At 40.8% G+C, this 24,281-nt stretch overlaps 1 protein-coding gene across 3 annotated transcripts in view; it reads right to left on the bottom strand.

Annotated features, from left to right (window-relative positions):
- SMARCA1 (SWI/SNF related, matrix associated, actin dependent regulator of chromatin, subfamily a, member 1) overlaps window positions 1-23,544 on the bottom strand; it is a 111,120-nt gene extending 87,576 nt beyond the window's left edge. The window contains exons 1-6 of one of the 3 annotated variants that reach the window (XM_051967791.1): window positions 23,308-23,544; window positions 14,273-14,347; window positions 11,006-11,172; window positions 10,625-10,725; window positions 10,406-10,506; window positions 7,450-7,629 (exon numbers count right to left, since the gene is read on the bottom strand). In XM_051967791.1, the coding sequence (XP_051823751.1) occupies window positions 7,450-7,629; window positions 10,406-10,506; window positions 10,625-10,725; window positions 11,006-11,172; window positions 14,273-14,347; window positions 23,308-23,412 (729 nt within the window). In that variant the 5' untranslated portion in view covers window positions 23,413-23,544. The remainder of the gene's footprint in view (window positions 1-7,449; window positions 7,630-10,405; window positions 10,507-10,624; window positions 10,726-11,005; window positions 11,173-14,272; window positions 14,348-23,307) is intronic. The other 2 variants (XM_051967789.1, XM_051967788.1) reach the window with 2 other exon arrangements.
- Between the last annotated feature and the right edge of the window lie 737 nt (window positions 23,545-24,281).

Genomic DNA, 24,281 nt, shown 5'->3' with positions numbered 1-24,281 from the left:
AGGTACCTGCTTTCCCCTGGTACCAACAGCTCTATATTTTCAGGTAACAGCTGGCTGCTCACTCTGGAGATGCTGTGGAAGGGATTTCTGCTCAGGCATGGGGGTTTGACTATCAGGCCTCTTCCAATTCAGAGACTGCAGAACAATGAATCCACCACATTTAGACTAACCCCTTGGGACCAAATGAGAAATCAGAAACGGCGTTCAAGAAAATAAAATCGGAAAGATTAGCAATATCTACAGGAGAAATTTCTAAAGGAGGCAAAATGACTTTCAAAAATCTTTAGAATTCCCTCTTTTCTATGGAGAGGTGGAGGACTATGTGGAGAACACTGCATAAACTGCCAGACTTGTTCAATGAGTAATACTGACCTTCCAATTTATCATCTTCATTACAAGGGAGAGGGAGGAATAGATTCAAAAATAAAGATGACATAAAATAAAAAAGATGATATTTTGCTTAGATGAAAAGTAAAGAAAATCTTTTTAAAACTCAGAAACATTGTAAAGCTCTCAAAAGAGGAAGGTTTCCCCTGAAATGGAAAATACCACCAACTATATCATCATTGCTCCCTCTAAAAAGTCAACCAAGAAGACATCAATAAGTACTTTCTCATTTCTAAAAAACTTTTATGATTTATGCATATACTTGACGGTATCTTTGATGAAAATACAATATTAATATTATGAAGGGAACAGATTGGCTTTTGCAGACAATTTGCTTAATTAACAGAGGTTTACCAAATACAAAAACTTAGCTGCCCTTGATGAGTTCAAGACACCAGGCCCAGATGAACTACATCTTCGAGTACTGAAAACCTGGCAGCTGTGATGGCTGGACCACTGCCAGTGACCTTTGCGAGCCTGTGGAGAGGTTACATCGTAGAAAAAAAAATTTAAAAACACAAGGACACTGCAGAGATCGACGATGAGGCAGAGAATTTATAACCAAAGGACAGAAGAGATCACAAAAGACAAAAATTAACCATTTTGATAAATACAAAAAGTTACAAGTTTGGCTTTTTATTTTTCACAAAAGTCATTATAACTGGAATAAGAGTTTCTGTTTAAGTATCAAAATAGGTATCACTGATTTTATCTCAGTGATCTTTATATCAAATCTCTAAGAAATCTAATACCCAAAATGGAGGTAAATATTACAAATTGAAGACCAAGCACTATAATCCAATAGATAAGTGGTCTAAGGGTATGAATAGCTACCAGAAGAAAATTAGTAAACCATCAGAGCCACATATTTTAAAAATGCTTCCAAATTAAGAATGAGATGAGAATTAGAAATAAAAACAGCTCTGAAGTTTAACCTGATAGCCTTCAGACTGGTCAAGACGATAAAAGATGGAAATAATGTCTAGATGTTACAGTTTAGTAGAGCCGGGTTTAACCCAACGATTCTGAAAAGAAATTTGGAATTTTGAAATATGTTACAACGCCATTCATACCCTTGGACTGAGCATTCTAATTGTCGGGCATATACAAAAAGGTCAAAGGCAAAAAGAAAGATCCCACATAAATCAAAATATTCCTAGAAGCATTTGTGATTACAAAATTAAGAACAAAACTGGTTAGAAATTCAACAAGATTTAATTTAACATACATTTTTCTTAACTTTGAACCAGGTGCTGAGGTTATAGAAACAAAACTCAAAGTTTCTAACTTCGAGAGGCTTACATTTGTGGGGAAGGGGAGGGAGAGTCAATATATACAAAAACAAGTAAATACACAGTACCTGGGAAAGGGGTGCAGGAGAGAGGTCACTAGCAACTAGGGAAATATGGAAATGCCTCCTCTAGGAGGGGGCATTTTAAGCCTTGAAGGCAGCTGTCCAAGAGACAGAGATGGGCCCATGCAAAACCAGAGTCAGAAATCCCAGTATCTCAATGTCATGTTCATGACATGGAGCAGATTTGCATGCTGGGAAGTAATGTGCAATTAGTCTGGAAAGAGGTTGGGGCCAGACTGTGAAAGCTTGTAAAGGTAAAACAGAGGGATTTTGCATTTTATTCTAGATGCAATAGGCAGCCCAGAAGCTTCTTGAGCATGAGTCATGGACTGTAGAAATATCACTTGGGCAGCTGCATGGGGGATGGGGTGGCAAGGAAAGAGATTGGAGGCAGGAAAGTCAGGAGGCCAGCACAAAAATTCAGGGGTGAGGGGGTGAAGGCCTCATCCAGAGTGGCTGTGGAATGAGTGAAAGAAAGCAGAGAGAGACTTGAGTGGTGTTGCAGAGGCAGAATTGATAAGAAATAGCAAATGATTTCATGGGGGAGGGGAGGAGAGTAGAGAATGAGAGCAAAGAAAATAGGTGCCCATCAAGTGGGGCACAGCTGAGCAAACTGTGGGATATGAAAAGTAATGGAATATTATTGTGCCACAAGAAACAATGAATATGAGAATTCAGAGGACATGAGAAGAGGATTCAGAGCAAGAGTTCTAAAAGCAGCAAGGCATTTTGTAAAATAAGTGCATGTAAATCAAGGCAGAGCAAAGAAAGCACAATCCAGAGACCAAGATACACAATAATTATAATATCAATGCAAACAATACTAAAAGGCAGCTAAACTCAAGACAAAGTCAAAGCCCAATGCTGATTCCAGAGAACAAAATGATGAAATACACTTCCCTCATCTTGGCAGAAAAGTGGGGGATTACCAATTTCAAGTGCTATACATGCCACGAAACATGATCGCTGTAGATCGGTTTTGTGTCATTATGGGAGCAGGGACAATTCTGACACATATCTGTAGCGTGAAAAACATAAAAGGCATCCATAAAATTTTTAAAAAGAAAAAAAAGAAAGATTGTCAAAAACGAGATTAGTGCAGCAGGACTGGAAAGAGGCAAATGCTGTCTCAATTTTCCACAACAAAATCCACAGCCTTTGGGTTAATGAACTTGACTTTAAAATCTGGAACATACTGTTAAAAGGGATGGTTAGTAAACATTTAGAAAAAGAAGCAATGATTACAAGGAGACAGCAAAACTCAAAAAAAAAAAAAATGAAGACCTTACTAACAATTTATTTATTGAGGGGGGTGGAACAAGTGAATGCCAGTGATATAAACTATTTCTAGATTTTAGCAAAGCATTTGAGAAAATCTGTTGTCATATACTTGTGAAAAAGAGAAGTATGGATCAAACAATACTACAGTTAGGTAGATATGAAATCAGTTGAGTGTCTCTACTCAGAGTAGTCATAAATGGGAGCCATCTCATCTGGAAAGACATTTTTGATAATGTGCTCCAGGGATCTATGCGTGGCTCTGGGCTACTTAACATTCTTATCAAGATCTGGATAAAAGTATAGATGGTAAACTGATCAAATTTCAAATTTGGGAAAAAAAAAAAAACCCTACAAAACTGGAGGGTTAATAAAATATATTGGAGGAGAAAATCAATTCAAAAAATTCTTAAAAGGTTAGAATTTTGGCTCAAATCTAAAAATGAAGTTCAACATCATCTTACTCGGGTTCAAAAATTCAGTTTCACAAGTATAAAATAGGGTAGTTGTGGCTAGACAACAGTTAATCTAAAAACTCTAGAAGTTTTAGTAGACTGTGAGCTCAATGAGTCTAACAGAGCAGCTAAAAAATAAATAAATAAATAAATAAATGAAATAAAAGGCTAGCACAATCTTAGGCTCTGGAGAAAGAAGCAGAGAGTCCAGAAGGGGGGAGGTACTAAGTCCAATTGTCCTTTGCCCTGGTCAGAACACACCTAGACTACAATGTTCAGTTCTAGGTATCAAAATTTTGGAAAGATACTAATAAGCTGGAGAGCACTCAAAGGTGGCCACCAGAATGATGAAGGACCTCGAGATCCTATCAGATGAGCATCAGTTGAGGAAATTTGAGATTTAACCTTAAGAAAACTAGACTCAGGGCAATGTAACAGGCCTCCTCAAGTATCTGGAAGGCTCACTGGCAGAAAAAGGCCTAGATATGTTCCGCTCAGACCTTGAGGGAAGAACTAGGAACAGTGAGCAGAAATATCAAAGAAGGAAATTTAAAGTTGCTAAAAAGAAAAGGTAACAAGTACAGATGGAGAATGGACTACCTCAAAAGAGGAAAGGTTTTCCTTTACTGGAGGTCTTCAAGAATTTCAATGACTACTTCTTGCCCATATTGCAGAGAAGATCCACGTTCATCTGTATTTTGGATTGAAAGGTCTTGAGGTCCCTTCCAACTTTTGAGATTCTGTCAATCTGCAGGGATGAGTTACTGGCGTCTGGAATAACAATACTGGTGAAGTCGCGGATCCATCAAAACAATAAATTCGTTATTTTCCTATTCTCTCTAGAGTCTTAAGAGTAGCTGAGTAGCTTGACAGATGCTTTGTTTCCAGGAAGAGACTGTTAAATTCTTTCTACTTTGTCCTCTGGTTCTAAGAGATCCAGGCAGTTTTCTTTTATGATGTCTTGAAATAGGATATCTAGTCTCTTTTTTTGGTTAATGCTTTCAGGTTGTCCAATGAGTCTTAACCTCTGCTTGATCTGTTTTCCAAATCAGTTGTTTTCCCTATGCTTTTGCTGTTCGCTTATATTTTCCTCCTTTTTTTCCCAATCTTTTAACTTTAACATCTCTTGTTGTCTTGTAGACATTATTCCAAGAATTCTGTTTGCGCTCATATCCAAGATCTGTGTTTCTTTGAGACTTCACCTGCAGATATTAGTCATTCTCTTTTTCTCAGTTTATACTCTTATCACATTCTTATCACCATAATAGTGCTCTATAATGGGATTCTTTTTGGTTTGCTCGTTTTCCCAGCCTACTTCTTTATGTGGGGCTTTATATTGGGGGGTAGGCTCTACACATTTTGGGGGAGAGGGATATTTGGCCCGAGCTCCTTTCCTCTTGGATCCTTCTGCTTTCTTGGCGTCCTAAGTATTGTGTTACTGGATCTCAGGAAGAATTCAAGCTGGAGACCTGCAAGTTTTTGATGATCCCCAAAATGGTACGGTATGGTACGGAAGGAAATCTGATCCCCGCTGTCCTGGTCTGAGTTCAGCAAGATCTTGATCCAGGTTTGCATCCGAGCAACACTCCTATGAAGCTATCCCTAGTCGGAAGTTACAACAGACTGCTTTTGGACTCAGTCCTTTTCAGCCAGCCAGGAAGCTCTTCTGGGTCTGAGGCACAGAACTTGCAGGATTCATCTTGGTCTGGGATTCCCGGCCAAGTTATCCCTCTACAGCAGGGGTCCTCAAACTACAGCCGCGGGCCAGATGCAGCAGCTGAGGAAGTTTATCCCCCTCCCCCAGGGCTAAGAAGTTTCTTTATTTAAAGGCCCACAAAACAAAGTTTTTGTTTTTACTATAGTCCCCCTCTCCAACAGTCTGAGGGACAGTGAACTGGCCCCCTATTTAAAAAGTTTGAGGACCCCTGCTCTACAGGCTTTAAACTAGTCTGGAAGCTGGAAAAGACATTCTGGAATGATCCTGAGGTCAGAGCCACACAGCCACTGCTCCTGTCTGAACTTAGTTTTCAAGAAGTATGCAGCCTAAATTAGTATACTATAGTCTGTATACAGCATAAGGCCTATGATCACTCCACATCCCAGAATGCTGTCCCTGGAAGCAGTCTCCTCCGTAAGCAATCGAGAGCTGAGTAATGAGTGGCAGAGTTGTCAGCTGGCACTTGTTCTCAATCTCTGCACAAGATCACAGACCTGGGACCTTGTCTTGCCTGATACCCAGAGATCATTCTCTTTTAGGCCCCGGCCAGAAATATTTCCCTTTGGCCCACTCCTGATCATATCCCATCTTCTGTGTCCACATCTCTCTATCTCCTTAGGCCAATCTGGGCTACAAATATAAATCACTGTGATTTCTTTTCGCTTGAATTTCCACAATCAGAACTTGGCCAGACATGTTTTCTTCATCTCTGTGGAGCAGCTGGGCTTTCTTCTTTTTGCTACTCCTCCATCTTGTCTCTGCCTTTTTCCCATGGCCCTGCCCCATGCTTTATCTATATATACATTACCAAACTATAAGCTTGGTCTCTGAAAAACCAAAGTGCTGGGTTTGGAACCAGAGGACCTGGGTTAGAATCCTAGCTCTGCCACTTATTACCCATGTGACTTTAGGCAAGTCCCCCTCTCTGGTGCTCAGTTTCCTCAGTAAAATGAAAAGGCTGGATCGGACAGCCTCTTTAGTTCCATTTGGATCTAAAGCCTACCCTTCTACATATTTCTTCTACATTCATAAACAAATCCAATTCAATTTGTTAACAAGCACTTATTAAGCACCTAATATCTATATATAAGGCACTGGTTAAGTGCTAGGTATACAAGGAAAAAAATGAAAAATGCTCTGTGTCCTCAAGAAGCTTACATTCTACTGGGGGCTACAAGTCTACGAGACAAACCGAGAAGTGAGACAACATTAACAACTAGGCAAATGGGGAGAGCCTTCCTGAGTGCCTCCCCCCAAGACAAGCCTTGAAGGAAGCTAAGCATTCAACACCAATAAGGGTGAGGAGGGGATGCATTCCAGGCAATGAGGCATGGTTCTGTGCCAAAGCATGAAGGTGGGAGATGGAATACCATAGTCAAGAAACCACAAGCAGAACAGTTTGACTTTAATGTAGAGGGTGAGAAAGAGAGCAATGTGAAATAACTCTGGAAGGGGAAGAAGCAGGAACCACACAAAACTGGAAAACAATGACAATGCGCAAGCCTACCCACACATAAATAAAATATTCCTCCCTTGCAAACAAAATCAGATCTAAGCCAAGAATCACAGCAAATGGCCAAGCCGTACATATTTACCGAGTAGCTATTGGCTTCAAAAGCAGAAAATACTGCTTACTTCAATCTAACATCAATGATTTAGCCAAAGATAACATTTTCGGGAATAGACACACCCATCCTGGTGAGATAAAGCAAATTAACTGAACATGAGTCAAATTTCAAAATGCTTAGGTTAATTTACCCACAGCTTTTTTAAAAAAAAAATGAATTGTTTATGACAAGAGTCATATGGATGGATGGAAAGTGAAGGAAACCAAACCAGGAAAATCAGATAAATATCAATTACCACAATGTAAATGGCAAGAAAAAAGGCAAAAAGAAGGATCTGTAGGACTCTAATGCCCCAGTTCAACTCCAAAGGAGAGGGCTGAGAGTGGACCACACCCTGCTTCTTTGCACAGGTCGGGGGACCTGTGTCCATGTCGGGGGACATGGGTGTGGAGAATCTCAGAACTGGTCCACGTTTCTCCTTTTTTATCCTTCGTTATAACGAATGGCTTTCTGGTCATGGAAGGGGGAGGACATATTTAGAAAAGAAAGGGTTAGAAAAACACAAGAGAGCAGTAATACAATTTTGAAGCAAAACATGCTCAGCTAGCAGGAGCAGTGGCAGCTCAGAAAGCGCAGCATTAACACACTGCTCTTCCCAAGCGCCACTGGTTAGACCTGGTTCTTACTTACTCTTGCATCCCTCTCTCCAATGAGACAAACAGCCTGGATAGAGGGCACCCAGCGTTTAAATTCGCTCATCCAATTGTGCAAAGTTGACTTGGGAACCAAAACCATGTGAGGTCCAACGACGTTCCGATAGTGTTTTAGGTAGCCAAGCAACGAGATGGTCTGTAAAGTTTTTCCAAGACCCTGTATTATCAACACAAAGGAGAGAAGTCACCAAACTTTGAAATACTGAAACATTTTGTCAGCACTGACACTGGAACTGAAGACTTGCCCATTCTTTCATATGCAGAATCTTGACTCTAAAAAAGAACAATTGAAAATACAACTGGAGGAAGTCAACTTTGATTCTCAGTCGGTATTTACTGAGTCAACAAAAAAGGAATGCAACAACATGCCCCAGGAGCCACTGGCGTGATAGAATTCTAAACACATTCAATCCAATCCAACAAGCATCAGTTACATACATGCTATGTGCTTGGGACCAGGCTGAGGGGCAGGGGGGAAGAAATCCAAAAGGAAAATCTATCCTCCGCCTTCAAAGAGCTCAGGGTCGGGTTGGGGGGAAGAGTTGAAGGGGAAGGGTTACTATAAGAAATGCAAACAGACCCATGTACACATAGGATTATTTAAGAAGAGACCTTTATCCACTAAGTAGACAGGGAAAGATGGCTCACCTAGATTGATACCCAATCTAGGCTTTGAAAATAAGAGGCAGAGGAATGTATTTCTGGCATGGAATTTTGCCTGTACAAAGGCAAGGAGATGGGAGATGGAAAGGAAAGGAGATGGGAGATGGAAAGCCAAGTTCTGGAGATCAATTAGTGTGCTAATTTAGTTAGAACTGAGTAGGACCTTGAGGGAGCTGACAATCTGTTATGGGCTTCTGGACTCTTAGATTACGCGTTTTTGTGCTTATTCCTCAAAGGCTTCCCTTTAATGAGCTGTTTGTGGCTATTAGTCTCCTTGTTTCTCAATGCTCTCAAAGCATGTAGGGCAAGGGATGACTTTCAGGCCCTGCTGAGTTGTTTGTGACATCCCCCCATCATCCTACAGTTTTTCAGATGTTTAATGTTATTAGTAGACTGTTCCATTATAATGGAACTTATATAGGGGGCATTCAGAGGCTTCTTTGGTTAATGGAGATTCCAGTATAGCTCCAGAAGCCAATAACTGGGAGTGCGCCCACTGAAGTCCTCCCAGAGGAACCCCATCCTACTAGAGGTGACTCTAGAGTCTTGAAGATTCTGGCAGGGTTCAATGAGCTACAAAGTGTTCCAATACAGTCCCAGAGGTAGACAGAAAGCACAGGCCTCTTTCACGTGGCTTCAGGTTGGCCACTAAGTAATCAATTTCTTTGCCATGAATGGATATTGATCGCCACTACTGCAGAGAATGACCAGATAGTGTCAATTCAACTCCACAGACATCTATTAAGCATCTACTGTATAAGGTACTATACAAAGCACCAGAGAAACAAAGAAAATCAAAAAAAATCTCTGCCCTTGGAAATCAATATGGAGTCTATCAGAGTAGCACTAAGTTAATCAAATCAAACAGCTCCATTCATTTTTATCACCTGCCATTACTTTTGTCTAAAACACAGCACAAAGGTGACGCTACCTTGAAATCTGCTACCTATTTACAAATTCATTTTAGTGCAAAGAATTCTGGGTCAACTCCGAAGCTCTAAAATAGAGCCAAGGTAGGGGAAAGGAACACAGTAGTGCAGGTTAAAAAACACTACCTCTAACAGAACACGGGACTCAAGTCAGGAAGATCTGACTCTGAATCCTGCCTCATTCCCTTAACAGCTACGTGACTCTGAACAAGTCCCTTTGGTTCTCTGAGCCTCAGTTCCCTCACCTGTAAAATGGGGATAACAATAACAGAGTCATGTGGTCATGAGGATGAAGTTCATCAAGCACTTTGCAAACCCTGAAGCACTGTAGATTTTCTAGCTGTTCATATTACATATGAAACAAGAGGTCTGGCTGACAAATTTTAGAATTTGGGAAATTGGTGAGGAAATTATAATATGTAATGTGTTATCAATAATATATAATATTATATCTATAAATAAAATATATAAACTGTATAATTTATAAACATTACTAGGCATTCCACATAGGTGCTACCCCAAAAGGACAATATGAATTAACTGTAGTCTAGAGGCAATGGACAAGCTTTTTCCATCATTCAAACTATTTTCTTTCCCCACAATGAAACAGAGATAATTCAGATTTATTTAAAGCCTTTGAAAGAAGAGGCAGTCCCTACAATGACTCCAGCGATTTCATGGCTTGGCATATACCCTAGGGATGTCACTGGCAAAAAGAAAGCTCCCTTTATACCAAAATATTCATAGCGTCACTTTCATAATAGCACAGAATTGTAAAGCCAAGAGATGCCCATTGACTAGAGAATGTTTAAATAAATCTTGGCACATGAATGGAATGGATATTACAGTGCAGTAACAACAACAACAACAATAATCAGGGTGATAGATACATAATGAATGGGGAAGACTTACCTTGACCAATATAAAATGAAATGAAGTAAGTACAATCAGGAAAAATACATGCACAATGCCTACAACATTACAAAGGAAAAGAACAACCAACCCAAAAATATATCTCCATATTCTAAACAACAAGCTTGGTCCTAACAATGAGGCAGAAGACGGTTCCCCCAACTCCTTTGCAAAGATGAGACTCGACAGGTAGAGAATACCAGACTTTAGGTCAGATCTGTTTAATGTTCAATGGTTTTGCTCAATTGTTTTTCTCTTATTTCTTTTCCCCCAAAAAAATATCTTGTTATAAGGGAAGACTCTCTGAGGGGAGAAGGAGAGCGATCTAGGGGAAAACATAGGCACTGTAAAAATAAACAATAATAAAAATGCATTTAAGAAGAAAAGAGAGGGAGTCTAGAGTCCACTCTTTTGCCCCTGGTCCCTTACCATTTCATCTGCCAGAATGCCATTAACTCCATTTTCATAAAGGGAGATCATCCAATTCAGGCCCCTAACCTGATAATCTCGCAGTGTTCCTCCTTTCACATCTGCAAAATTAAAATGACATCAACCATTTAACCATAAAGTCTCTTTTTCTTAAAGGCACCAATTTATGATCTTCCTAAGCCAGCCTGGAAAACATCATTCAGACTTGGTATTACTCACATGAAGGAGATGCTTCAAATCGAACACAAACTTTTGATGTATTTTCATTCTCAGATATCAGTTCCTCATCTTCTTCTTTCTCAGTCCGTCTACGGCGGTAACTGAAAGGGACAATAAAGAACTGCCTACCTTTGTGTTCAATATAAACTTGAGCTCTAAAAAAATAAATTGATGATAACTTTCTTGTCTCCTCTGTAATTTGATAGGAGACATTTGAATTCTGGTTAACCCTGGAATAAATCATCATTAAGCCTGACTTAGGAACTTCTGATGGAAAGAATTCTTGCCAACTTCATAGCATAATAACTAAGTTTACCACAATTTATTCATATGTGACTGAAGTTCTAACATATGACTAAAGAGAGAAAGATGCAAACGTACTCTCCAGCTGAAAGAAGACTTTGTTTTTCATCCTGTTTCCCTCTTGGACGTCCCGTTTTCACCTTCGGTGGTGAAACTGGCGATTTCTGAGTTGTAGGCTGCATGAAATGAGCAAACAGCTCCGTCTGCTTCAGTAGAAATTCAAATCTTTTTGCACGGTCTGCTTTCTAAAAAGAGAAATAATACATTTATAACATCTGCCAATTGTTATTAGAAATAAGGAAATAATTTTTTTCTCATTCTTAAAAATGCTTAAAATTCTTTAAAAAATAGTCAAAGAAATTTATCAGTGCTTATTTCATAAGAAAAAGGGGAAGCTTGCTTGCCATCTGGGGGAGGGGGTGGAGGGAGGGAGGGGGAAAATCGGGACAGAAGTGAGTGCAAGGGATAATGTTGTAAAAAATTACCCTGGCATGGGTTCTGTCAATAAAAAGTTATAATTATGAAAAAAAAAGAAAAAAAGAAAAAGGGTGAGCTGATTTTACCAATAAGAAGATGTGGGGGCAACTAGATGGCATAGTGGACAGAGTAGTGGCCCTGGAGTCAGAAGGACCCAAGTTCAAATTTGGTCTCTGACACTTAACACTTCTAGCTGTGTGAGGTAAATCACTTTACCCTAATTGCCTCAGGAAAAAAAGGACAACAAAAAGATGTGGAGAGATTGGATTATATGAGACATTCTGGAATCTTTTCAACCAAAAAAATCATTCTTTCAGGAAACTACTACTTGTTTAGTAAATAATCCCTCCTCAGATATTTGGCAAGTCACTTCCCCTCTCTGGGTCTCAGTTGACTTATCTGGATTATAACAGTGTCCTAGGGATCACCTCTGAGGTCCCTTCCAATTCACAATATATGATCTTTTCAGTACAAAAAAGTTAATAACCCAGTCACTTAGTAAGTCCCTGAAAATAAGCAGCATGGTCTCCTTTAACAGTTAAGACCAAAAGAACACCATCTTCCTGAAAAAAGATATGGTACACTTTATTAAAAAAAAGGAAAAGAAAAGAAAAATGATATGGTATTATTCTTTTCTAAACTAACAGAACTTGAATTCAGTTTTCATTTACAGAGTACCATATATAATGCCCTAGACTGTAAAGTGCCTAAGAAATATTAACAAATTTAATCTTCTTAACAATCCTGAGATACATCCTTAACATTATTTTACAAGTGAGGAAACTGAGGTTCGGGCATAGTCGTCCTCACAATATAAAACTTTGTACAAAATTCGAATATAACCCGTAACTATGAAGGAATGGCATGATGCCATATGCTAAACTTTTGAGGAACCTACAAACTACAACTCGGAAATCAAGTCTAGCTTATTTCTTCTCCAAAGCGGTTCATTCAATAGCATTTTACTAGTCTGACAAACATTTCTCCATTCAAATACAGTAATAGTGATGCTTGTATTGCATCAATAGCTAAGAATTTTCACTGTCTGTCCCCCATGCCTGGATCACTCCCTTTCCCAGCTTCCTGGCTGCCTTCAAGTCCCAGCTAAAATCCTACCTTCTCCTGGAAGCTTTTCCAAACTACTCTTAAGGCTTCCCTCTTTTAATGATCTTGTATTTATCTTCAACCTAGCTGGTTTATACCTCTTTCTTTCTCTTTTGCCTCCCCATTAGACTCCTTAGAGCTTCTCAAGGGTAGGGACAAAGGCAAAAAAAAAAGGCCTTTATTTGGCTCCCCAGCATGGGGAGAAATAACAATAATAATAATAAATGCTTGCTGAAAGACAGTCATTAGGTCATTCACTGTATGAAAGCTTGAGACATCACAGTATCGGAGATTAATTCTTAAAAACATAATATTGCTTCGTGCCACAGGAGGGCCACATGGCATTTGCCTTTGCTAGAAAAACACTACCCTACAGTCAGATCAGAGGATCTCTTTAGGCAAATCAAACAGTCCCATTTCCCAGCTAAGGAGCAGAAATACAGAAGCCTACAGTGGCTCACTCCATCTCCCGGACGAAAAAGGGGCGCTGAGTGCTGAATCAAAGGGCACAGGAGTGAGAGCACCTGGAAAAGCTGCCTCTCAAATTTATGTTAAACATTTTCAAAACAGCAGCTGGGAGAAACCTAAAGTTTCCATTTCATCTTGTCTCCTGAGGATGATCATTCTTATGGCCGGTAAAGTAACACATCAGCTGTCTGTTTTAGGGAATGGAAATTTGGGAAAATAAAGTGCTTTGCGTTTCTTGGGGGTAGTGCCAAGGCACTAATGGCATCCCCTTTAAGCAGCAATCTAAAAACAAACACGTGTGATTTCTCTCTAGTCTCTCCTCTCTGTCTCTGTCTGTCTGGAATTTCTCTGTCTCTCCCTCCTTGTTTCTCTCTCTTTTCCAGCTTTCCCAAATCACTGTTTTCATTTAACAGCCTCCTCCCTCTCCCAAAAGTGAAATTCACTGACCCAAGAATAAGAATAAGAATAATAGCTAATATTTCTGTTGCAGTTAGAATGTGCCAGGCACCATGCAGAGCACATTACAATTATTCTCTAATTCTCACAACAGTTCTGGGAGGGTGAGAAGAGATGCTACTCAAAATCAAAGCCCCCCAAATTAATAACTAAAATGCAATCTGAGAAATGTGGAACACAGAGGGAGTATCCTCCCTTAGGAACTAATTTACCCAGATCACATACAATTCACTCACAGAAGATACACAGGTTCATGAGAAAAGTGATCTGGGAATGCCTCCGTTTCCCCAGCTTTAAAATAGGGTTAATAATAAGAGCACCTACCCAGGATGGCTCTAAGGTTCAAAAGAGATCACCCAGTTAAAGTGCTATGAAAATGATGTCTATTATTATCTCCGCTATGAAAATGCTGGCTATTATCATTCAGGCTATGAAAACTCAGGCTACGATTATTTAATGTGGCTACTTAAAGTCTAGCAGGGAGGGAGAAAAAAGGCCCAAGAGGCTACTTATAACTTCTCAGAGCAGGGTCCAAAAGCTCACTGAGGAAAATTATTCCTTCAAAATTAGAAGTGAACAAATGGAAGCTAATGACCGTATGACAAATCAACATACAATAAAACAAAATCATAACTGCTCAAAGTTTTATCTTCCTTGGCTATAAAACTGGGGAACTTTTGGTGAATAGTGCAGCATTAGCCCAAAATCTAGAACCCAAGAAGCACTAGAGACCATGTGGAAATTTCTTTAGTTCTCTTAATATCCCACTTTTTTGCTACCTCCCACTGCAATAAAAAATAACCACCCCAATCACAAAATGACTCAAGCAAACACACATACCATCTTCTTTTCGTAATGAGGATCAGTTCCTTTTGCAGGTCTGCAACTTTTAGGTTCAAAAGTAGGATCATTTGCCTGGAATTTTGAAGAATAAATAAGGTCAGTAGATGACGAGACACATCCTAGAAACAATAACAACACAAATGTTTTCAGTTGACTCACAAAAAAATTAATTTCAACAGACAGAAAGTTTAAAAGTCACTTAATTATGTGAACCTGGACAAGTCACTTCATCCTGTTTGCCTCAGTTTGCTCATCTGGAAAATAAACTACAGAAGGAAATGGCAAAACATTACCCAAGTGAACCCCAAATGGGGTCAAGGAGAACTCAACTTAAACTGAAAAAAACTGAATAACAAAACACCTTCATTACTCTATTCAGTGCCCAGGCTGCCTAAAGGCTGAGACCTTTGGGGTGGAGTCTCCCCAAAGAAATGTAAAGCTCCTTGAGGGCAGGGACTGTCTTTGCATTCCCTTCCACCCACCCTAAATATTTTTTTTCTTTTACCAACTGAATCCAAAGTTACATCACTGAATATAATAGATTTTAATTAATCTGAAATTAGTAATGTTCAGTATATTTTAACAACCTAGAATATACTGCTTCATTGCTAATAGCACAAAGTTAAAGAACATGATTAAAATGCAGAAATTCTTATCTCCATTCATATAAATAAAATGAACTTTAGAAAACCAGTTGCAAAAGCTTATAAAAACACATGTTGAAAACGTTTCACATGTAATTGGAAAAAATAAAATATTAAGTGGAGGGAAAAAGAAGGAAAGCCAGGGCCAGCATTTTAATAGATGTTATGTTTTGATTAATAGTTTTTAAAATGTTAGTATTAATTCCAATAACTTGTGATGGAAAGAGCCATCCAAATCCAGTGGATCAAAATATATATAGTAGTATTTTCACCTGTTTACTTGTATTTTTTTTCCTTTCTCATGTTTTTTTCCACTTTAGATCTGATTTTTTTTTTTTGCACAGCATTTCAAATATGGAAATGTTTGGAAGAACTGCACATGTTTAATCTACTAGGATTGCTAACTGATAATAGAGGGTGGAGAGGCAGGAGGAGAAAAATTTTGAAAACCAGGTTTTCCAAAGGTGAATACTGAAAACTGCCTTTGCATGTGTTTGGAAAAACTTGGAACACTAACAGGTTTGGAAAAGTGAATATTGAAAATTATCTTTACATGTATTTGAAAAACTTGGAACACCAGGTTTTCCAAAGGCAAATACTGAAAACTACCTCTGCATATATTTGGAAAAACTTGGAACACCAGGTTCTCCAAAGATGAATACTGAAATTTATCTTTGCATGTATTTGGAAAAACTTGGAACACTAAAAGGTTTTGCAAAGGTGAATATTGAAAACTATCTTTGTATTATTTGGAAAAACTTGGAACCCCAGGATTAGTAAAGGTGAATATTGAAAACTATTTTAACATGTATTTGGAAAAATTTGGAACACCACCAGGTTTTGCAAAGATGAATACTGAAAATTGTCTTTGCATGAATTTGGAAAAACTTGGAACACCAACAGGTTTTCCAAAGGTGAATATTGAAAATTATCTTTGCATGTATTTGGAAAAACTTGGAACACCAGGTTTTGCAAAGATGAATATTGAAAACTATTTTTGCATGTTTTTGGAAAATTTTGGAACACCACCACGTTTTGCAAAGATGAATACTGAAAATTATCTTTGCATGTATTTGGAAAAACTTGGAACACCAGGTTCTCCAAAGGTGAATATTGAAATTTATCTTTGCATGTATTTGGAAAAACTTGGAACTCTTAACAGGTTTTGCAAAGGTGAATACTGAAAATTATGTTTGCATATATTTAGAAAAACTTGGAATACCAGGTTTTGCAAAGGTGAATATTGAAAATTATCTTTGCATGTATTTGGAAAAACTTGGATAACCAAGTTTTCCAAAGGTGAATACTGAAAACTACCTCTGTGTGTAGTTGGAAAAATTTGAAACACTAACAGGTTTTGCAAAGATGAATCCTGAAATTTATGTTTGCATATATTTAGAAAAACTTGGAACACCAGGTTTTGCAAAGATGGAATACTGAAAATTATCTTTGTATTATTTGGAAAAACTTAGAACACTCACAGGTTTTCCAAAGGTGAGTACTGAAAACTACCCTTGCATGTATTTGGAAAAATGGAAAACTACTACACAATAAATAAAGTCAGCATAGATACAAGCACTAAGTAAGCAAGAAGAGGCAAACAAGTGGTGGAGGCCCGAGTCAGTTTCTTTGTGTGAACTCTTCACCTCTCCCTCCTGGTCCAGTGCCACTGCTCCCAGTGCCTCATTCTACATCGGGCACAGGACAGAGTAGTGCAACCTCCCAGAGCTGGAAAGAACCCCAGTGCCAGGCAGATGCTCCCAGGAAATCCAAGAAAGCAAAGAAACATCCCCTATACAGCAGGCAGTCAGCAGGAAACAGTTATTAAGCACTGAGAACCAGAAGCTTGCCAATACCCGCTCGTGGTTGTTCAGCCATTCCATCCTGTCCAACTCTCCCAGACCCCAAGAAGCACAGCAAGCCTTGCCAGTCCTCCATGATCTCTCAAAGTCTGGAGAACTATGTATAACATATATTGGGCGAGAGGGTGGGGAGAAGAAGGGGGAAATACAGAGGTTTGAAAATAAAAACTGTAATAAAAATTAAAAATAAGATAAAAAACAACATCAGAGTCCCCTTAGGAAATCTAAAAAACAAAAAACCAAGACTGTTGAGGTAAGGAATGGCTGTAGGCAATGAGGCAATGAGACTGTGCTGCAGTGGTTAGACATCTGGAATCAAGATTTCTCCTGTGTCAGACACTTAGCATGTAGCCAAGTCATTTCACCCAGTTTGTCTCAGTTTCCTCATCTGTAAAATGAGGTGGAGAAGGAAATAGCAAAGAGCTCCAATGTCTTTGCCAAGAAAACCACAAATGGGGCCAAGAAAAATAGGACACAAATGAAAACAATTAAACAACAAATAAAATGTAGGATCTGAATGTAGAGGAAGATTTTTATTCCATAAGAAACAAAAGAGAATCGCTAAACATTCATTAAACACCAATAAATCAGAATTTTGTGAAGTCCAGATTCAGTTGTGAGACCCCATGTGGGATCCTGAACAACAGTTTAAGAATCTGGGCTCTGTTCTATTCCCATGGTGCCTCACCTCCATATTGATCTAGGCCTTTTCCTCTATTCTTTGTGGCCTAACTTTTTCATTGTAATTACACAGCATTCAGATGCTTCCTATAGTGCTTTTTCCTTTTCCACCGTTGTTACCGTCCATCTTTTGCTGGAAGCCTTTCCCAGTCCCTCTTAATCCCAGGGTCTTCCCCCTATTATTTCCCATTTAAACTGTACTTAGCTTGCTTGCTTTATTTTTGTTTGCAAATTGTCTCTCCCATTAGAGTGTCAACTCCTCCTGGGCTGGGGACTGCTTCTTGCCTCTAGTTCTGTCCCCAGTTTACGTTAGGTTCTTTTATGTTTGATTTGTATACCTATTTTACATACCTATATACATACAAATTTCTCTGCCCAAAAGGGGTAGAAAGTAGAAAAAGTTTAAGAAGTCCTGGGCAGGAATATCTACCCTCAGGCACAGTAGGTGCTAGGCTGATCAGCAAGGTTCTTTCTCCCTTTAAGGAGACTGGTCACAAAGGATGGCTAGTAGGGTCAAGTAGAGGAGGAAGGAGCTATAGGAAAATGAAAATACTATCAAAAGGAAAAAATAAAAATGAAATATTCATTCTTGGGAAAAATTTGCGGATGGCTGTGATCTAATTGTACACATTAAAAATAATATTTGTGAGGTTTTGGTTTTCAACAACTTGGAAAAGTAACTCATAAAAAGGCACTATGGGGGGTAATGGATAATGGGTCATTCAGAGGCAAGAAGACTCGAATTAAATCCCACCTCAGACACATCAGGTGGCCAGGTGACCCTAGAGAAGTCACCCCTCACAAAAAATTCCAAACAATCCCATGAGACTAAATCCTCTGAAGAACAGGTGTAGACTAGTATTGGTAGAAGGGTCATTTTCAAAAGAGAGATCCAATTCGGGGAGAGTTGGGGGTGGGGAGTCAGATTTATTTGTTATACAAATGATACAGTTCATCTGAGCTAGTCATTTCTGAAACTTTTCAGTATGGAAGAAAAAACAATAGAAAGAGAATCAGGAATACTGGATTCTAATCCTATTTCTAAAGCAAAGGACAAGAGGGAACTAGAAGCTCCACAGGCTCCAACTCCTCATAAACCTTTGGTGAGGAGGTAAAATCCAATTTTCCAATTTCATAATACTGAAAATTGCCTCATTCCTCAGACAAGAATATAAACATACACAGGAACTTTTATGAAAAGAAAAAGAAAGCCTTAATCCAACAAAGCACTTTGACTCAATAAGCTTTTGCTAACATTTCAGAAGAATCTGCAAACCCCCTGTTGATTTAATTTATATGCTAATTAAAATTCTAGATCTAGGAGGAGAGACCAAGTTTCCTTTAATTAATTTGGACTCTCTTCCCAAACTTTTTTTTAAAAACCTACCAGGTAAACTTTGTCTCCCAAAGTATGACTGTGTTAAAACAAGTCATAGACTGGGGGATGGCACTGGACCCATAGGAGGAATTCCGAAAAAGACAAGAAAAGGAAGAGAGGAAATGAACTCTTGAAGGAGACTTAACTGTATACATCTAAGATGTTAAAGGAAGAGAAGGAGGCGTGTAAAAATGAAAAGGACTGACAGAAAAAAAAAGAAAAAACAAAAGAGAATGACAAAATTTTTTTCATTTTTTTGAAGAGAAAAAACTCCATCTTACTGTGGTACAGTAAACTTTTAAATTTTATCTTGAGATATTTCAAACGGGTCATCATCATTTTCAAAGGCATGGTTTTTTAAAATTCTTTTTCTTCTCTTTTTTCCTTTTCTAGCCAATTGCCTGTGCTTCTAAGCCTGTTTCCCCATCTATGAAATGGGAATAAGAATCTAGGCACCTATATTGGATTATTTGCTGTCCAGGAGAGGGGGGGAAGGGAAGGGAGGGAGAAAAATTTGGAACACAAGCTATTGCAAAGGTGAATGTTGAAAACGATCTTTTCATGAATTTGGAAAATAAAAAGCGATTATTAAGGAAAAAAAAGAATCTAGCAATGCAATGTCAAGTTCAAAGAGCAATGATTCCAAGGAAGCGCTTTGGAAAGCTTAAAATTCTGCAAATCAGGAATTATTGGCTTTTTCCTGCCATTTCCGTTCCTGAAAACGCCGTCTCCAACAGAACAACTTCACCAAGCCAGAAAACATAACTCCAGAACTTAGAGGAGTTCGCCCCCAAACCTGGGATCCGTCCTAAGGGAAATCCGAAAGTCTCCCAAGTCCATCTGGCTCCCCCGTGGACTCCTTCCTCACAAGTTCAAAACCTGTCTATTTACTCTCACTTTTCACACAACTTTTACAAGTTCGGTTATCGGGCTCGCGAGTTGCTAACAGGTTGAAAGGAGCGAGTACGAAGAGGGGAAGAACCAGAAAAAGCAGACCATAAAAAAACCCCAAAGTACAACGGCCACGAGTCACTTGAAATAGAACATAGACCCTCATTCGGCCAATTTCCTCAGAAAATAGAGCTAATAAAAGCACCTACCTCTCTCTCGGGAATGGGGAAGATCAAATGAGGCAGGAACGTGAGTGGAAAACCTTAAAGTGCTATGTAAATGCTCTCTGGGTATTATTGTTATTATTATTCAAATAGTTCTGCAAAGATACTCCCTGAAGGCAGAGGGTAAATGGGTCATTAAATTTCCCTCAGCTGTAGAATGAGGCTAATAATAGCTTCCCCTTTCCCGGGCAGTAAAGGGGACCGGGAAAAATCAAATGTGAGCAAAGTCCAGGACCAATCTAAAAGACGGTGCGGGGGGAGGGTCTCAAAAGTCGTCAGGGATTTTTAAAGCATTTCAACTAAAAACTAAGTCTTTGGGGAAACCCTGCAGAAATGGTAGCCCTTGCGGTGGTTTGTCCTTTATTCTCAAAGGAGTCCAGGACTTCAGGGAGGGATGCCGGTACGTGCAAGTGATGGAGGGCTGGGCAAGGTCACCGCTCTCCCTTTCCCCTCCAGAGCCATCGGGGACCAGTGGCCTGATGAGAGATCAAGACGACTGGAGATGGCCCTGGATGCAAGGAGACCTTGGCCTTTGGAAACTAAGATTTTTAACAGGTCTCAAGGTGCCTGAGGCAACACCCAATCAGGGATTAAGGCTAGGTAAGAAACGAGGCAGGGAATGCTGCCTTTTACCTACATCATTATCAATAAAGTTTATTGTTTTATTATCAATAAAGTTTATTGTTTTATTTTTATTCAGGCAGCTAGCTACTGGTGGGAGAACACAACACAGAATCAGGAAAACTCAAGTTTCAATCCTATCTCAGACACAAGCTGTGGGACAGACCCTGGGCTTCCCTGCCCCACTTTCTCCATCTGTAAAATGAGGATTATAATAGCACCTACTTCATAGGGCAGTTGTGTGAATCAAAAGAGTTAATATCTTGTAAACTGCTTTGTAAACTATTATTTTCTGTAATCTCATTAGCATGAATACTCAAATCACAGCCCCTACATAATTTAGTAGAGACTATGGTTTTCAAGAATTACTGCACCCATAAAATTCCTCCCCGAGGTTATTAATAAGGTTATTACCTTATTAATTAGTCCCCTTTCCACAATGAGCTATTACACTCCTAAAACGGGTGCATACAACTGACATAGAGTCCATCACAGTCTCCACCTCAAAGTCTGGGAAGGCCCAGCCCAGAATGTACAAGTGTTTGTAGAAGCCTCCCTCTTCCAGTGACCTAGTCCTTGTCCTTGTCCCTCCATAAATCCTCCACAGGAGGTCCATTTCTGGGTATTCAACTGGGGGGCTATCAATGAAGCCAAAATGCCCTACCTCCCTTTCCCATTATTCATCTGGCTCCTATGTGCACATTGTGACATTTCTTGTGCACAAGTCATCACTGTTAATAGGCTGCAGCCTACTTTACACACTCACACACACAGTGTCTCCAAAGTCTAACTGCAGTTTAAAGTTTGGTTTTTTTCATGGTTGAAAAGTACACAGACTTTTGGGACACTCTGCATAAGAGAAATAGAAGTGTTAAGACGTTCGGGGTTTACAAAATCTCTTCTGCTTTTTAGAAAGACCAAAGCACTGACTAGAATGATTAAGTACCGTGTTATTTCACCATTTGGGAGATTTAAAGTATTATCTGCCATGTGAAAATCAAAACAGTCCAAAGGAGCATCATTCCCAGGGAAAAAGAGACACCTACTCCTGAATGGGGATCAAAGAATAGTATTTTCAGGAGTTTGTTGTCGTTTGTTTGTTTTTTCTTTTCTTTAAGTTTTTCCCCCCTTTTGTTGGATTTCCCTTGCCCAGTATAGCGACTACCTATGTTTCGAAGATTTGCACGTGTTTGGCCTACAGCAAGATGGCCGACTTGCGGTCTTAGGGAGCGAGGAAAGTGGTGCGAGAGGGAACACGAGGTTTTGCAAAGGTCAATGTTAAAACCACCTCTGCATGTATTTGGAAAGATCAAACACTATTGGGCAAATCAATAAGAGAGATACAATGCTCTTTAAGGGTCTTTATTAAAAAATAAAAAACTAATTAAGTTTTGCTCCCTACTGTTAGAGTCTTTATTAAAAAATAAAAAAAACTAATTAAGTTTTGCTCCCTACTGTTATTTGTAGCCAACTCTGAACTTTTATTAGAGGGTCATTTGAGGATTTCCAAGGGTCAAGAGGTAAAGGAACTCAATTTCACTCAACTGCCTTTTTTTAGCTCTGTGACTTTTTGACCTTCTGTCAGGGAAATCTTGCCACAGGTTCTCTTGAGAAAATGAAAAACCTGCTGAGTTTTAAGTCCCTCACATAAGGAAAAGTTGTAAGGGCCATTATGGCGTCGCCAAGACCAGAGGGAAGTGACCGATTACCCTATAAAGATAGCCATCTGGTCCTACAGCATCACTATCACGTCATAACCCAAGCCAGGCCCTAGAAGGATAGCCATTTGGTCCTACAGCATCACTATCACGTCATAACCCAAGCCAGGCCACGTGAGGGCTGGCGGCACCAAGTTAATGACCCTACATAGTCAAAATGCAAGTTTAGCATGCCTTAAAAGGGAAAATGCCAATAAATGCCCAGGCTACCCCAAAAGCAATTTTGCGCATCCACATCCCAGTTTTCTCCGTTAATATCTCGTTTGGGGAAAACTTCGAGGTCTACTTGCGAATCGCGTCTCGAGGGTTCTGTGCCCGAAGGCGGAGGGCAGAGAACCATCGATTCGAAAGGGCAAGAATCAGATCAGCCGAGGGTGCTCGGCCCCCAAAGCTTCTAGTTTAAAGGGGAAAAAATCAACTGCGTGGATCGGGGGGCCGGCTGAGGCTCTTGGAAAGAACGGGAAACGGGAGTCAAGATAGCAGCCGAAAAGGCCCAGCCCGCGGAGGACCATCCCACACACCCCGCTCCAAGGAGGGATTACGAACGAGGGGGGAGGGGGAATTGGGGGACCGCTGTCCAGGGTGGCCCGATTTGGTCGAGGGGGGCGGGGGGTGGGGGAGACCGCCAGGGACACCGAAGATTCTCTTTGCCCCCATCCCCAAGGCCCCGCTAGTTAGCGAAAGAGACGCGCTCGAGCATTCCCTATCCTAGCCAGAAGGAACCAAATTAACCTCTCTTCCCAAGCCTTCGCAAGTGCGGGACCCCTCGAGGGCTCGGCCCCAACGCCCCTGCCCAGACGACCCCCCTTTTCCCGGCCCTCTCCTTGCTCCTCCCCTTCTCCCCACCTCCTCCCCTCAGGGCCCATGCCGCCGGCTCCGACGGAAGGCGCGGAGGGGGTCACCCCTGCAGGCAAGGGCGCCGAGGCTGGAGAAGCCAGGCTACGCGAATGCCGCTTGTCTCCCTGCCACCCCCACCCCACCCCACCCCCGACACCGCGACGGGCTTAGCCTACCTCGTCTTCCTCCCAGTCCTTGAGGGCCATTCTCGCCTCCCAAGACGTGGACGGTCCCGGCTCCTCCTCCTCTCTGTCCCCGGGGCCGTGCTGCGGCAGCTCCATGGCCACGGCGGCTGCGGCGGGGAGGCCCGGCCGCGACTCGGGACTCGGAGCTCAGGCCGAGCTCGGGAACCTGTGCAGAAGAAGCGACCAGCTGCGAACCCCCTCCACTGAGAAAAGAGCAAGGAGCACGGAGCCACCGCCCCCTTTTTCTTTTCAATCCTACGTCACGGCCTCCCCCCTCCCCTTTCCGCCCCCCGGGGCCCCCTCCTGGCACCCCCCACAACAATCGCGAGACTCCCCCCTCCCAACCAGCGCTGGAGCTTTCGTCCCACGAGGGTTGGGGGTGGGTGGGGCGGAGAAGCTCGCTTTCCCGAATCCCCTCCTCCCCCTACCACCTCCCCCCTGGCGAATCTTCTGGACCACCCGTAGATGGGGAGAAAAGGGAGGAGGAAGATGGGGAGAAGGAAGGGGGAGCCAAAGTCCAGCTTTTTTTTTTAATTATTTTGTAACCTCCTAGGGATCTTAGTTCCTAGCTTATAAAATTCCCTGAGCAAAGCCCCACCGACGCCTTTAGGCCGAGATCAGGGGTGCAGTCTCTGGTCATCCCCAAACCTGAGAAACTCCCTGGCCCTTTCTTTGCTCCTAGGAGCTGTGGGATTCCCGCCTTCTAGTCTCATTCCTTCCTTTTTACAGGTGGGGAAACAAAGCAAGGAGAGGCAGACAAACTGGCAACGGTGGCCACACAGCAGGGGGAGAGGGAGAGTCACTTAGGATCCCAAAGGGGAAGCTCGGCATTTTACATTCTTCCTGCCACTTTTGAGACTGACACAGTGAGGTGGCCAGTGTCCCGAAGACCTTCATTTCCCACTGCTAACCCCAAGCTTCATTTGGTACCTGGTATATAGTAGGTGCTCAATAAAGACTTCTTG

The sequence above is a fragment of the Antechinus flavipes genome, chromosome X, assembly GCF_016432865.1.
Source record: "Antechinus flavipes isolate AdamAnt ecotype Samford, QLD, Australia chromosome X, AdamAnt_v2, whole genome shotgun sequence".
Classification (NCBI taxonomy): domain Eukaryota; kingdom Metazoa; phylum Chordata; class Mammalia; order Dasyuromorphia; family Dasyuridae; genus Antechinus; species Antechinus flavipes.
Note: the sequence above shows the minus strand (reverse complement) of the source record. Positions and strands in the feature narration are given on the sequence as shown.